The sequence below is a fragment of the Neolamprologus brichardi genome, chromosome 12, assembly GCF_056152115.1.
Source record: "Neolamprologus brichardi isolate AB-2024 chromosome 12, ASM5615211v1, whole genome shotgun sequence".
NCBI classification, from domain to species: domain Eukaryota; kingdom Metazoa; phylum Chordata; class Actinopteri; order Cichliformes; family Cichlidae; genus Neolamprologus; species Neolamprologus brichardi.
The window spans coordinates 12,636,875-12,651,862 of record NC_142115.1 but is presented as its reverse complement, the minus strand read 5'-3'; the positions used below and the strand labels follow the sequence as shown (position 1 = coordinate 12,651,862).

At 40.9% G+C, this 14,988-nt stretch overlaps 1 protein-coding gene across 1 annotated transcript in view; it reads right to left on the bottom strand.

Moving 5' to 3' along the window:
* Positions 1–14,988, bottom strand: part of LOC102784755 (transmembrane protein 132D) — a 28,320-nt gene that overhangs the window by 12,615 nt on the left and 717 nt on the right. Inside the window, exons 2-3 of the mRNA XM_006803133.2 lie at positions 9,946–10,822; positions 1,543–1,680 (exon numbers count right to left, since the gene is read on the bottom strand). Coding sequence (XP_006803196.2) covers positions 1,543–1,680; positions 9,946–10,822 — 1,015 coding nt within the window. The remainder of the gene's footprint in view (positions 1–1,542; positions 1,681–9,945; positions 10,823–14,988) is intronic.

Below are 14,988 nucleotides of genomic sequence, written 5' to 3'. Positions count from 1 at the left end.
ATAAGCCACAGGTGGATCTGACTGCATTTTCCATCAAATTCATGTGTTGCTTGTGGTGTTTAAGACCGTTTTAGCCTTATTCTTTCAGCTGCAACCCTGGTGGGGTAAACGCTCTGGGGACCAAGCAAAGAACAAATATTAATAAAAAACAATTCCAACTGGTTACTACACTTTGCAAATCTTCTGTAAAGGTCATCGAGTTGTCTACTAGGCTTTAGTTGTCTGCCTTAGGATTAGGTCGTCAAATGAAGGCCAATGAAATCGCCTGGAATTGTTTGCTGCCAGCAGAGAAAAATGAAGCATTGAATATTTGTGTTTGTCAGGAAAACTGAAAGCCTTTACATGATTTCTAAAAATCAGAGTCTCTATTGCTTCTCATCCACCAAGCTCCAAAGGATCATCTAGGAATGGTGATGCTGGACAATTAGAGATGCAGTTTAAATGACCCGTCTCATTAAGTTACAGCCAAAATTGTAAAGTGTCTCCTGAGATTGCCTCGATGAAGAGTTGACTCACTTCATGGCACAGCCCTCAGTATAACACCGTAATATAGGAAACAAAACAGAGACAGAAACAGAGGCTGCGCAGTCAAACTGTCACTTAAGGACCCAAAAAATCACTTTAGTATGCAATTAATACCTGATAACCACACATTACAAATAGGTAGTGTAGTTTTAAACACATCCCTGTGGCAACTCCACTGTTGGCAGTAGCAAAAAGGTACAGTAATAAGCAAACCTGAGTGACAGACCATGGCATAACATTTTTCCGCTGCGTTGCCTTGTCCTTTAAAAAACAAAACAGAAAAAAAAACAGGTGTCTTTTAATCTCAGGAGGCACGGGTCACGCTTACCGGACTTAACTCTTAATTGTACTCAGCTCATTGCAGTTAAGCGAAATGAAGCTGCACTTGGCTGAACTTTAAAGTACATCTGAGAAAGGCTGGTTGTCAGGGAATGGTTGTAGTCCTGTTTAATGAGATTATGGAGCAAGTTAAGTACTTCTTAGGAACCCAAAGAGCTGACTGATCAGACCAACCTGCAGATGTCTTGCAAATAGTTTTAGCATCAAGGCTCAGGATGCACTCGGTAGCTTGCACTTTTTAGGTTAAAATAAAGCAGGGTACTACATGCTAGAAATACCTTCCCGTTCACAGTTAGTGAATGTCTTGAAATAATTAAAGTGCAGACAGAAAGTGGGACTTAAAGGGGGGTAAAAAGCATACCTCCCTACAAGGACTTTCTTTACAAGAATACCTGCAGTCATCCAGTGGTTAAAGTATATCCCCTCTGGACAATATGCAATGAACCACATACATGCAGACATGTACAGTACAGACTGTTTGTGATTTGCTTTTCCAATGCAGACACACGTCCGCTTTAAACAGTTGGAGGTACCTGCAACCCACGATGCATTAAAATTCCCTTTTTAGCTCTGCAGTGTAAATATATCAGCGGTGATAGATTTCCCAGCAACAAAAAAACAGACATACATGAATAGTCTACAGTGACATATAAAGTAACGTGGAGAGAACAGACTTGCCTTTTCCCAGGTATGGGAGCCTTTCTCTGACAAATAACAGCGATGGCTCCATCCACACTCAAATCCAGAGTGATGTCCCACAGTAAAGAGTTACTGGGTGTTACTGTTCGAAAGGTCACACCTTTCCTTACTGTTGCTCTGTGAAAAGTCGAAAATGAAAAGGTCAAGAATGCAATAAATTTTTACATTACATTACATTTCTGGCTTTTTCTTTTTTCATGAGTTTTGGAATTTGCTTGTGAAAAAAAAATGTGTTAAATATAGTTCCCTCATGTACAATAGATTTAAACTTCCACCTTAAAATTCATTTATAGGTGAATTTAATTAATGCTTTTAATCTTGTCTGGTTTCTTACGATAAATCCATTTCAGTAATAAGAAGGAAGCTACATAAAATTGATATTCAGGCCTGGGGACTAACCGAATAGATAGAGCATTAATTAAATTAATTATAAAGGAGGTAACTTTATTCTATTTTAAAATAAAGACCAGTATTGGTAACTCACAGGGTTGTAGGCTCTCACACTTTTCAACATCTAGTTTTTGTCTCACACTGCCTCAACAAACTCATGACAAATAAGAAGCCTCAACTCTGACCGGTGCAGTAATTTAATGTACAAACATTAATGGAAATACAGTATGTAAGGCAAAAATAGAGATTTTAGGATTCATTCAAATTTGAAAGTCAATATTTGTTATGACCATCTTCCTCGGCACAACCTGAACTCTCTTAGGTAAGGTTTCTGTACTTTCTCGAAGTAGTCTTCAGGAATAGTTCTCCAGCCTTCTTTAAGAACATGTAACATCTTTAAGAACACCTATCTTTGGATGTTGGCTGCCTTTTTTCTCTGTTTAGATGATCCCACACTTGTTGAGGTCTGGGGAGGCCAGTGCTTTTCGATCTAGGTATGCTTTTACCACAGTGGCAATGTGTTTGGTATCATTGCCAATCATTGCTTTCCAGATGGTATTGCATGGTGGATTAAAATCTGACAAGCCCCCAAACACCACTGGCTGAAATGCAGCCACGAACCATGACAGAGCCTCCACTCTCTTTTTCAGATGGCTGTAGACACTCACCGTTGCTCTTCTCTCCTGATGTCCTCCATATACACTGATGATGATTTAAAGCAGAATTTTACATCTGGATTTTCTTCCCATTTCCCTCCCTTAAAAAATGGCAATCTTTCCACTGAAACCATTTCCAATGATGCAGATTCATCATTGGGTTCAGTGAGGTATTTGCTGGATTTGTTCCCATTTTGGTCACTGGGCTTTTCAGATACTGTTTATCTGCTGTAGATAGTTTTTTTAGGCCCACTACTTGTTCTTTTGTCCTCCACTTGTACACTTTTACATTTTTTATTTGGTAAACTATGTTCTCTTTCATAGATTCAGCTAAAGAAGACGGACAAATTATGCGTATTGTGACAGCCTGCTAGCTAAACACACACAAACACACACACACACACACACACACAGAGACACACACACACACACACACACACACACAAAACCAAGGGCTGTTGGGCAAATCGTAGTGAAAGTGAGTGAAAAAGCAGCCAAGACCTTCAGAAAGTTTGAATAACAAATATAAGCCGAGTGTTGAAAGCACATCAGCTGAAGAGTATTTTTAGTTTGTTGCTTCAAGCTGTTTGTAGGAATCTTTCTCTCTTGTCTCGAGCTATATCAGGACATTTTAGTCATTTTTTTCTAGACTTTTTTATTAAAATGTGTTAAAGTTAAAAAAAATGTTATCTAATTATTAAAGCGAACACCCAATTATGGCAAGAGGTAGCCAGATAACAATAAAAACACATGATACGGTACCATGGGTCACCTATTAATCATTGCACATCACTAATGGGAAAACGATTTCTCCTGATATAACTTACTAGTTCTAAAAATATTAATTACATTTATAACACATAATTTGAACAAGTTACCTCTCAACCCTGATATTGCATAGAACATCAATCAAATGCAATATTTATTAGACTCTGTACATACATTTAAAAGAAAATGTAAAGAAAATTGTAAGAGAGAGAAAATACAAAAACACAAATCTGTAATATATATATTTATCCTTATCTCAACCTGTAATTACCATCACCTCTGTGCAATTAAAGGTGCAAAGAAAACATTGTTCATTCTATTTATATTCACATTCTCTCATTATTCAAAATGTACTAATGGAGTATTAGTTTTCTTGGTGTCTAATTTGTAAATGGTGTGCATTATGCAGCCGAACAGACCTTCCCCGTGGGGCTTTCCCAGCATAAGCAGCTTGCAGTAGGTCAAATGTTAATGAGATACTCTTCTGGAAGAATTGTGGAGGCCAGGAGGAGCACACATGTAAATATGCCAGACTTGCTGAATATGCACGAACAAGACAGAGAAGTTGTATCCGAATGTTCAGGAAAAACATCCTCGTGTGATTCTTTGTTTTTCATCTGCATGCAAAGCTGTGTGGTTTATCTCTGAGATAAACACAACTGTTGAGCGCATTATGAGTCTCAGAGGAGGTGTAATTTTTGATAGGAGCAACAGCAATCTGAGCACTTCTCTTTCTTTGGCTTTGCTGTTGTATTTCAAAAGCAGGCAAAAGAAGAGAGGACATTACTCCCTTGTTATGCGCGGTGACAGGAGAGCAGCCTAAGCATGCATTATCTCTTAATTGAAAAGCGTTACTCGTGTGCACATTTTTTACATTTGTACAACAAATCTGAGCCACCCTTTGTAACAACATCTGCACAGCAAACATGTAATCTGGAAAGAAACATCTTTGGCAAAACCGCTTGAGACCTTTGCTCCAGATTACATGCAAAATGTAATCAGGAGAGAAGGTCTCAAGTGGCCACTGATTTTAGCGCATAAGTTTCTGCTGTGGAGCCGCATTTCGCTGTAATCACTCGCTGTCTTAATGGCTAGGATGGGAGACAGAAATATCGCCCTCATTCCTTTTCAGAATGAATAAATCTGAAGGAATGTTCCTGTTGCAGCAACAGTGACACTGTTAAAAACATAAAACGGACACAGAGCTTACGGGTTAAAGGTCGTAATTAAAAAGGACTGAATGGTATCATTTTCAACAGTTTAATCTTGCGCCGTCATGACCCTGAAGCAGCTGATTTCCATTCCAGCTGCTCAGTGCAGAAGCTCATTTGTCTGATTAATACAGGTTCCTACATGGAGCGGAGAGCTAAAGGGTGAAATCATCTAGTGGTGTAACTTGTGACAATTGCACACAGCTGAAAGCCACCTTTTTAGAAACAGGTTCATCGCTTTAATATTTATTCTGTTATACACATAATATTCATTCCTTCAGTAGCATTCTGGGTAGCTGAATTCAGAATTCAGTTGAAGCTTCTATTATTGCCATCGTTCCCAGTTTTACTACAGAGGTTGCTATGGCGAACACAAGTCAGAAATGTAAGTCAACTTACAGACTGGAAACTAATTAAATCAGCTCTAGCTCTGAACACCTCTCATCACATAAAGCGAAAGGAAGAGTAAGATTCTGTTGCCGGTGTATGGCTTCTCTGGTGGTATATTATGTGGCAGATGAGAGCGGAGCAAAGAGGAACCTGCAAGTCCCTGATTAGGATGAAGGTAAGGAGATAACAAGAAGGAAAGTGCAACTAAGGTAATGATAATTATTTTTTGTCTTCCCATTTCTTATCAAATGTAATCTGTGTAAAAAAATAACAATGCTCCCACCGAAAAGTTTATTTAAGTGTTTAACTTAAACACATGCATTGTATTTTTCGGACCATAAGGCGGACCAGATTATACGGCGGATTAAGCGAAACAAACATTAGCATTCATCCTCCAGCTTTACTGTTTGTGTTATGCTAACATCACGTAGCACATCATTATATACCAGATAGCCCAACTTCAGTAACCCTACAAAAGTCACTGCTGTTTAGTTTTCTGTCTTCGTTTATGTTTGAAGTGATAGCAGAGCTGTATGTTTTAATTTTTCAGAAATTTCTCAGTCAGAACATGCTATATCATGTTTAGGTGGAAACTAGCGCGCTAACTACCTGCTAACTCCTAACTCCGTTAAATTTAATAAATTCTGTTTTCATGTATCCCTGGATGTTAAACTTAATTGTTACACCTGGTAAGGCAGCAATGCTGATCATTTTATTAAAGATGAAAGAATTTAGACAGTTTTTAACTCTCAGTGTCCCGCAGTGTTCGTTTGACTTTGGGACCTGAAGCGGACAGAGTTTTGGACCCAGATTACTCCGCGAGGCTCCTGACTACCGTAGCTGTAATGCTCCGACAATCCATCAAGCGGTGCGGCGTCGTAGCTTACCAAAGTTGTACTAAAACATTTTTTGACAGATTTTTGAGTGCCGTGCACCACATAAAATCGGTTCGAGGTCAGCAAGTACAACCAGAATTCATACATAAGGCTCACCGGATTATAAGGCGCACTGTCAAGTTTTGATAAAATTAAACGATTTTAAGTGCGCCTTATAGTCCAAAAATAGGGTACCTTATAAGAATAGGTTGTTATAGTTAGAGCAAAGGGTGATTCTTCTTTTAAGGGCATTAAAATTCAAAGCATGAAACACAATCTACACGCATTGCATCAAACTACCACGTGCAATATGGAACGGAAATCTGCAATATGATTTCTTTTTCTATTTTCAGTATCGCACTGCATATCTCAGCTTTGGTTAAACATTATATTTACTTCTTTTCTTTTATCTTTCCTTTCAACAGTGCTTACTTAGATTGTGAAGTTTACTTTCAGTGGGCCAAAACTTTAATCCACCGTGAGTGAGGTAAGCAGGATTGCATGTTCGGTGTATTAATGAGAGCACCTTGGAGGGCTGTTAATCTAGTAATGGCCTCTGAATAACGTGAGCGCCGATGAAACACCTCTGTGTATTGAGCTGAGTGGAGCAGGGTTTAACTAATAAAAAGTGACAGTAACAAGAAGACTTATCTAAAGCCCCTTTTTTTCTGTCTCTCAGCTCCCTTGCATTAAAAAAAAGAATCCCCTGCGACTCGAGGAGGCGTATTTCTTCTGAACGTGAACATGAACCAGTGTCCATAGCTTCAGTTAGCAGGGCCTGAGGAGGCAGCGGGCAGGGAGAGGCACTGAGGCAGAGAAGATGGATGGCTGTGGAGACCGAAGCTGACACTGTGTGAGAAAAGCAGCTCTCAGGTGCTGCACCTGCCATCCATCTCACTTCTGACCAGGCAAGGCATGAGTGACACTGTTGTTTCACCTTTTGCATACTCTTCATCCACTTAAGGGGCGCGTGCACGCACTTAAAAACACTAATGCACAAGACAATGCCCACAAGAGAACCGGCCCCAATAGTAGACATCTACACTTTCAAATACACTCAAAGCGAGCCTTGATTGCCCTCGGCCTTCATTAGCCCTCTCCTTTTCCTTATTTACTGTTTGTAATGCAGTCTTCTTTAGACTTATATTGATTGATCACAGACACATGGCCAACAGAGCAACAATCAAAACAGCGCACATGCAACGCAAAGAGCACAGAGGCTGAGCTTGATCAAAGACCTAGAAGATATCCTCCAGCTCGCCCAGATGCATTCCATCATCAAGGCTGCTATCGAGATGCTACATAGGGTTTGTAATTACTTCGCTGATATAATTTGTGCTCCCATCTTTAGCTTTGTGAGTGCATCACTGCGGGGCCACAGCACCACAGTGAACCCCAGTGCAATCGGAAACAGATGCAATCGTTAATTATGCAGGCAAATGTCCACCGTTTAGCCAGTCTGATGGCCAGCCATCGGCAACGTGCTTATCGTACTTATGGAGCAGTTTAGGGAGTTGGGGAGATGTTCATGCCAACACTCCTGCCAGATGGCAGGCACCGCAGCACTAAAATGGATGTAAAAGCCCTATTTGTCACCGAGTTGAATGATTAGACCCGTGGTTGAAAAGCTCACTGACGCGGTGTCCTGTTGATACAGAAACTCACTGTTAATTTATTGCCTCAATGCTACTTTTAAATAAAGCCATTAGAATGGGGGAGCTGGGGGTACTACTGAGTCAGATTACTGAATTTAAATAGATGTTGAGACGAAAACGGAAAAATACACTCATACTTGCTCATACTTCATTCCACTCAACTGGGTAAAAGGATAATCTAATTGCCCTTCCTGTGGGTAGCGCGATGACGGCAGTACAACACTTTATCTGTGACCTTTACAAAAGCCTCGCTGAGAGTGACAGGTTCGTTTTTGCCGTGACGGACGGACAGGTGTGGCTTGTCTTTTCTCAATCAACCTCGAATTTGTATTTCCCTTGACTGGAGCTATAGCCATCAAAAACAGGTTTATCATGTTGATGAGAGAGTATTAAGTAAAGCTTAATGGAACATTCAGACAGTGATAAAGCACACAGACAGCTGTTGAGGACTGGATGCACAGCGCTTCTTAATGTGCTGATAAGCTGGCTGAGGGCTGCACTGTGGAACTGAGTATGGAACTTAAAGATACAGTCAATATTTTTAAGTTAATGGTCTAAAAAAACATGGATGTAGTCACCAACACGTACAGAAGGGACTTCATTTTCCTTTCTAACGATGTTGCCAGAGAACAGAAGAGTAGGAGAAGAAAGGAAAGAAGTGAGGCAGCATTAATGCTTTCCTTTTGGTTCATTTGTGTATGACTGGGTAAATGAATTAAAGCAGGAATGATTAAAAGTGACACAATAAAAAGAGGAAGCAGGGATTGGTTTTTGGCTCTGTTGCCTAAGCTAAAAAAAACCCCAAAACAAACAGGAAACCAAATAATGAAATTAAGTACATGGTCTAATCTTAAAAAGCAACAACAACAAACAAATGTGAAACTATTTCATAATACTTCTGGAAATCCAGCAACAGCTGAAATATTTGATACCTTCAGACTCAAGTTTGCATGTTTCCTTTTGCAAAAGAGCCGAGTACCTGAGAGAAATGTTGCTTCCTGACAAGGACGACAAGTGCACCCATGCACAGCTGTCAGCTCAGATAATATGGTCCTTTTCCAGCATTCACAATTGAATTAAAAAAGGGGAATTAATAATCCATGACTGTCTGCTCACCCACTCACCTTCAGTGAAGCACGCATGAGCAAGTCGAGGCGGAAGTCACTTTTAAAGTGTTTGAGGTATTGATTTGACTCTGTGAGTGCAGACTGTCCAGGAACTGGCGCTTCTGCACTTCGGTGCTGCCTTTAAGGCCGGTTCTTAAGTCAGGACACCTTCCTGGACTTCACTCAGCAACAGATTTATGACACTCTCAAACAAAGCCAATTAATAAGTGAGTCTTGTATGGAAAATGCATTTGACGCCTCCTGTCAGACAATAATTCACTGACTTGGAATAAAGCTGATAGTGTCTTGAATAACAATTTGTAAAACCTGCCTCTAATCGGGTCAACATAAATCTCTGCTTGTCTGCGCTGACAGCCAACCTCGACAAATGTAGCTTTGCCGCCGCGTGCTTCTGTTTGATCTTCGCCTGGATGATGATAACAAAAGGCTGCAGATGACCGTGAAAGCCATCAATGAAACGGTGAGTGCGGGTTGGAAGCATTTAATTTAAATCCAGTTTTGAGGTGCCAATCTCGCCGCGTTGCATCATTTCACCTGTAAAAGGGAAGTAACAGACTGACGTCTTGAGAGACAGCCGTGATATTAGGCTAAGGATAATTAGTCAGCTGGTTGAGGAATTGGTTCTTGGGAAATATGGAAGGCTGTTTTTTTTAAACATGTCTGTATAAATTTAGCCTTCATTACCAAGTATGTCAGAGGCCTCCAGAGGAATTACAGTCTTTTTAAGATGGTTCTACAAGTGCTCTCATCTCTATTCAAAAGCATTCTGCATTGCAAAGTGAGATGGAGCCATGCTACTAATCTCCGCTATCTGCATACACTCTACAGCACTGTGCACTGATCCTGAGCATACCCTTTAAATAAAGGAAATAGGTATATGGTAGGTATATATATATGAGGTATATGGCACACAGTATTATTTGCTCCGTGTTAACCTTGATGACTCCTGCTGTTAAAACTGCTCTTAATGCTTTGCTGCTCAAAATAATCCATCCCATTTCCAGGAAAGATGGTTAACAGCTATGATATTTCCAGACAAATGTCATAATCCATACTAAATCTCATTTCTTTCAATATTCGTTTATATTTGATGGCAAAGGATTTGGGTAAGAATTAGGGAAGATGACTAATACTATTAGTGAGCCGTTCCCCATTCTGAGGTTTTGCTGACCAGATGATTTCAACTTTGCTGAAATAACAGGCCCATGTAAATCGGGGACAGAGTTTCTCTTATAATACTGCAAGCATGTGGCCAGCCGTGACATTGCTGACCACTGCAAACTTCAGGGAGGCAAAAAATTCAATTTTACCTGAGAGTGAAGTTAGTCAGCTGAGCAGAGCTGGCCATGAGTATGTAGAAGGTGGCGATGTCAGTCTTCTTTAGAGGTTTGGAGGATGTCCGTATGACGATGGCATTGCCGAGCTTGAGGCGCGAAAGCGTTGCCATACCCTTAGGCACCTGCAGAAGACGCACGCTTCCAATCCTCTGCATGGGAGTGACAGGAATAAACTCTGCCTGCTGCTGTGAACCCCCCCACCGACTTCCATCCACAGAATTGCACTTCCCTCTGACTTTTGGCTGAGCCTGGTAGTACAGCTCCACAGGGTTCCCAGCAGATGGATCCTGCCTCTCTCTACTGGTGCCCTCTGACCCTGGAGCAAACCAGCCAGGCGTAGGAACCAGCTCGGCCATGCAGGTCCCCCTCTCACCTCCTATGGCACAGGAACCCCTCACCTCCTGGGTTTGCCAGAACGCATACACCGTCACACATGGTAGCGCATCCACAGCGCCTTCCCCTCTGTTCCAATCCCTGCCTGCAACATAGAAGAGCACCCTGACTTTGGGCTTGGAGGAGAAAACCCGAGGCGTCAGGACAAAGGCCTGGATTTTCCAGTTAAAGGTAAAGACCTCTGGTGCATTGAAGAGCTTCACAGACTGGACCATATCTAGAGGCACAGGTTTCTCTGCGGACATGGTGCGATAGCTGGCGTTGACCGCCGGCTGGCGGCTGGCTCGTAAAATAACAAAGGGCTGGATGTGACTCTGCATGCTGGAGTTCCTCATGAAGTCCTGTCCTACCTCTTTTAGGAAGAGGTAGTCAGCATCCTTAACTTCGTAGCTGACCGGCAAGAAGACAGGGAAAGGCACTGGGCTCTTGTTGTCGGTCAGTTCTTTACTGCTCAAATCTGAAAGAGGAAAATTGAAAATTACACTACTGTTGCAGGACAAAACGTTTACGCTACTTCTGAATAAATCTACAAAAACTGGACTGAAGGATTTCACTTTTTTGTCACATTTGAAGACCAGCAGTGTCCCCGAAACACACGAATATCAAAGTCATACAAGGCCAACTGATCAACTGAGTGGGACTTTAAAATATTAGACTAAAAGGCCTCTGGCCTTAATCTTAAAAGTCCTATAGCACAGGTGGAGCAGATGTTAAACTCTTTGGCTTTGTCACCAAATTATTGGAATTGTAAAAGGTTACGAACTGTATTTGTTTTATGAAAAAAGACAACATTCCCAGTGTCCTGGTGTCACATCAGATTGCTTTGATGTGGCCTTAAAATACATTAACAGAGAAAATCTGAAATAAAATATGAAGTCAGGATGAGACCAAATAAAAGATGCTGCTTTCCCCAAAAGTCAGATCAGCCCGTTATTAGCTGAGTTGTAACAATCCAACATCGATTTGTTGACGAAAGCCTTTTTTCCTGCACAGTATGTAATTGTTTCCAGGTAGTTAATAGATTTCTATGGAAATAATTTTCCAATATCGAAATGCTCTTTAAAAAATGTCGCCTGCTGTGTTGTCACATTCAAAAGTGTCTCTGTTTTCCCTCCATAGCACGAGAAGGTACAATCTGATACATCTGGCACAAAGTGGAAATAAGCCATCAAACACTGGGATTAAAATGGCTTTTCAGATTGTCTCTAGGCAGGGGGAATAAGTAGTGACAAACAGGGCTGTGCATCATTATATCAAATGAAAGAAAGTAGATTTGATGTAAAAGACCAGCATGCACCTGAAAACATGGTTACTGGTTAAGGTACGCATTTGTACACCAGGTGGTCTGTGTCGGTGTGTTTTGTACAGTGATAACAGGAGAGTTACAGGAGTACTGTAAATACTAATCCCAAGTGTAAAGAATGACCTTTTTGCAATCGCTGTGTCAAATCAATCGAACAGCATAAATGTCCCTTGATCTGATTTCATGGCGAGTGTTTACCACGCTGGAAATCAGCAGAGGTCACTCATGCGTCATGTGTCCTCATTAAGTGTCCATTTTGACAGAATTATGAAGATTATAGCTGCTGACCCGGGTGTGCACTTTTGATCTGGTGGCTAATTGCCCTACTTGGTGAATCATGAAACATTCATGTTTACTATAACAACCTGGATGAGGCTGCTGTGAACATGGCAGCAAACCCAAACTCAGTGTCTTAAAAAAAAGAGATCAGATCTACAACTACTGACTTATGTATATTCATAAGAGAGTAAATGCCGCATTGAATGCTATCTGCCATTGAATTATTAATCAATATTTATCAAATGAGGAAGGTTTGAAGTTTTTCTGTGTCAAATTTGTTCCGCGTGTCCCTCATGGCTGCCGGCTCTTGATGGGTCCGTCTATCACGACCGCTTCTGCTTTTCATCCTCCCCCATCGAGCCTGTCGAGCTGACCTGACACTTTGCACGGCAGCGACTGTACTGTACATGTCACTATCATGTCAGCCCAGCAGCCCTCAGAGGACGACAACAGCGTTTATTTCCTCCCCTTCCACACACAGACAATAGTGTCAGTCATGTTCACTGAGTGGGTGACACACTGCATGAGGCAGAATCTGGACCTAGGATCTAGGCTATCCTGGCTTAGCCTTCCAGTGGGCACTGACAGATGTGCTATTTAATACCAGAGCTGGCAGCACCTCCAGTTGGAGTGAATATAAACTGGCTCGCTGTGCTCCAGGAGGGAGCATTCATCGCCGCTGTAAAGTACGTCACATGCAAGCTCACATCTTTATGTTTGAGTTTAATGTACACTTCTTGTCATTTCACATCTTTTTTTTCTTGATAATAGAGTTTCAGTTGGAGCACGCAATCTATCTTCAGACTCCAGAAGCTGTTTTGCTTACAATTGGCTAGAAGGTTCGTCCTTCTGCTTTGCCAATATTTAAGATATTTATCAAGTAGCCAGTGCAAGCAAAACTTCTCCGATGATGAGCGTCCAGCCCTGAACACGAGAGCAAATCTGGCACACCAGCTGTTCCAGCCTCTCAAATCACTCACTTTGAAGACACTGAGCTTCCTCCTTGGCTGAATTAGGGAGCGCATGTGTTACCATGCAGATGTTCACGCCACCAAAAACTGTTGTAAAAACTGCAGCAGGGAACATATTCAGTGGCTTCCACCTTAGTGGTGTACAGTATGTAGGTTAAGTGCTTTCTGTGTGCCAGTGTTTTGTTGATAATCAAATCTTTGTTCATCCCTCTCTGTGTCCAAATGAAAATGCTCCCTGCATGAAATTAGATTTACAAGCACTACCACTGAATGTTAGCAGAAAATTTACTTCAGGTAGGATTTCTTACCGAAATGAAAATGAGACGATACAAAAACGGAGCTTTCCATGTGTCATACCGCTTTCTTTCTTTCTTTCTTTTATTTTACTTCAATCATTTGTTCAAAGATACCTAATAAGAGCTTTACTGCCATGCATCAATATGGTCGTGTTCAGTTCTTGCAGTACTTTAACCTAAGAAGTTGGTTTGCTCTGTTGTGCGTGTAAGAAACAACAGTCTGCTTATTTAACAGCTTCGAGACTTCATTCATCGAAGAGATGTTGATTTCAAAATAATGTTTCCCCATCGCCAGCTTTAATAAAAACACTTGTGTCTAATGAGCTGCATTTTGCCCCGCAGTCTGTCTCGTGGCTTTGTATTAAAGGTTTTTCATTTGCACATCAACTAACTGATTTTCAGTGTGCTTTTCTTTTAGCGCTATTTCTTCACTTGTAATCAATCTTTGTATTATTCTAATAAAATGCAAAAAGCCCTAGCATCCATTGTGAATTCTAATGTGCACTAATGGCTTGTACCATATGTGCAAAACAGCTTGCAGAAGTGAGTCGATTCCCAGTAGCATCATGGAAGACAAACGGATGTCTGCGCTGGAATTAGTAATTGAGAGAATGAAAGATGTGTTCATTTGTGGCTCAAAAGTTTCTCTTTCACGCTGCCGTGAAAGGTTTCTTTCCCCTTTTTTTATTTTTTTTTTAATCAGATATCGCATATATGTGCTGTTTATAAATAGAAAGTGTTGGCAGTGGATCAGATGGTAACCGCACTAATTATGCACCTGCATTTTCTTAATCTAATGTTAGCACTGTGACTGTTTATCCTCTGACTGGCTAACCTATTCAATGCATCTAAGTTTAATAGAACATTATAGGTTCTCATTAGGATCTGACAGGTACACTTAGGAGTCCACTTGGGAGATAAACAGCAGCGTGCAACAGAGGGAAGAAAAGCTGTTAGTACATCCATGAATTTTTTAAAAAGTTGTGGAAAGTTAAAGTACCTTTCAGCAAAGCAGTTAATTAACAAAGCGCAAATAGAAAGTGGGAAAAAGGGCAAAAGTTTGGTCCAGCAAGAGGTGGAAGACGTGCAGGAGCACAAGCACTGCAATGTGGTGTCTGCTGGAGCAGGGTGCTAACAGGGTGCTAATGAAATGCAAATTTACAAAGATCGAAGTTTGCTTACATCTGCCCATAACCCTTTAGGGCGTTAGAGTGTGTATTCAGTTTAAACAAAACTAGAATTGAAAAGAAATCATGTTTAAAACCTTTCATGGGTAGTTTATAATTAACAATAAAGATTGGATTGCAAACATTGAAACTGTAATCTAATAACCGCAAAGCTACAAAACCAAGCATGGTCATACACACTTTTAAGTAGAAAAGTTGCCAGCCTGCATAGTCTAGTTAAAGCATCATACCCTCATCTTAAATGCATTATGAGGGGCTTTATGATGTGCAAAAACACTCCAATAAATGCACTAGTGATCATATGGCATGTAATGCTCTGACTTGCTGTTGGAAAGACGGGAGAAAATAAAGAAGAGGAGGGAGGGGGAAGAGAGAGAGAGAGCAAGAGAGAGAGATCTAGGGAGGCTTAAGCTTATGCAGTGATTGGTAGGGATTGCAATGTCCAATGAGACTCTTAAAGCGGCTTTAAAAATCTGTTTTATCACAATTTCTCAATTTTTATCGTTTTATCCCCACAAATCAGCCTGCCTTCATTCCCTGGAAATGGTCATCTAAGGCAGTTATAGGCTTTACACAAATGCCTTTGA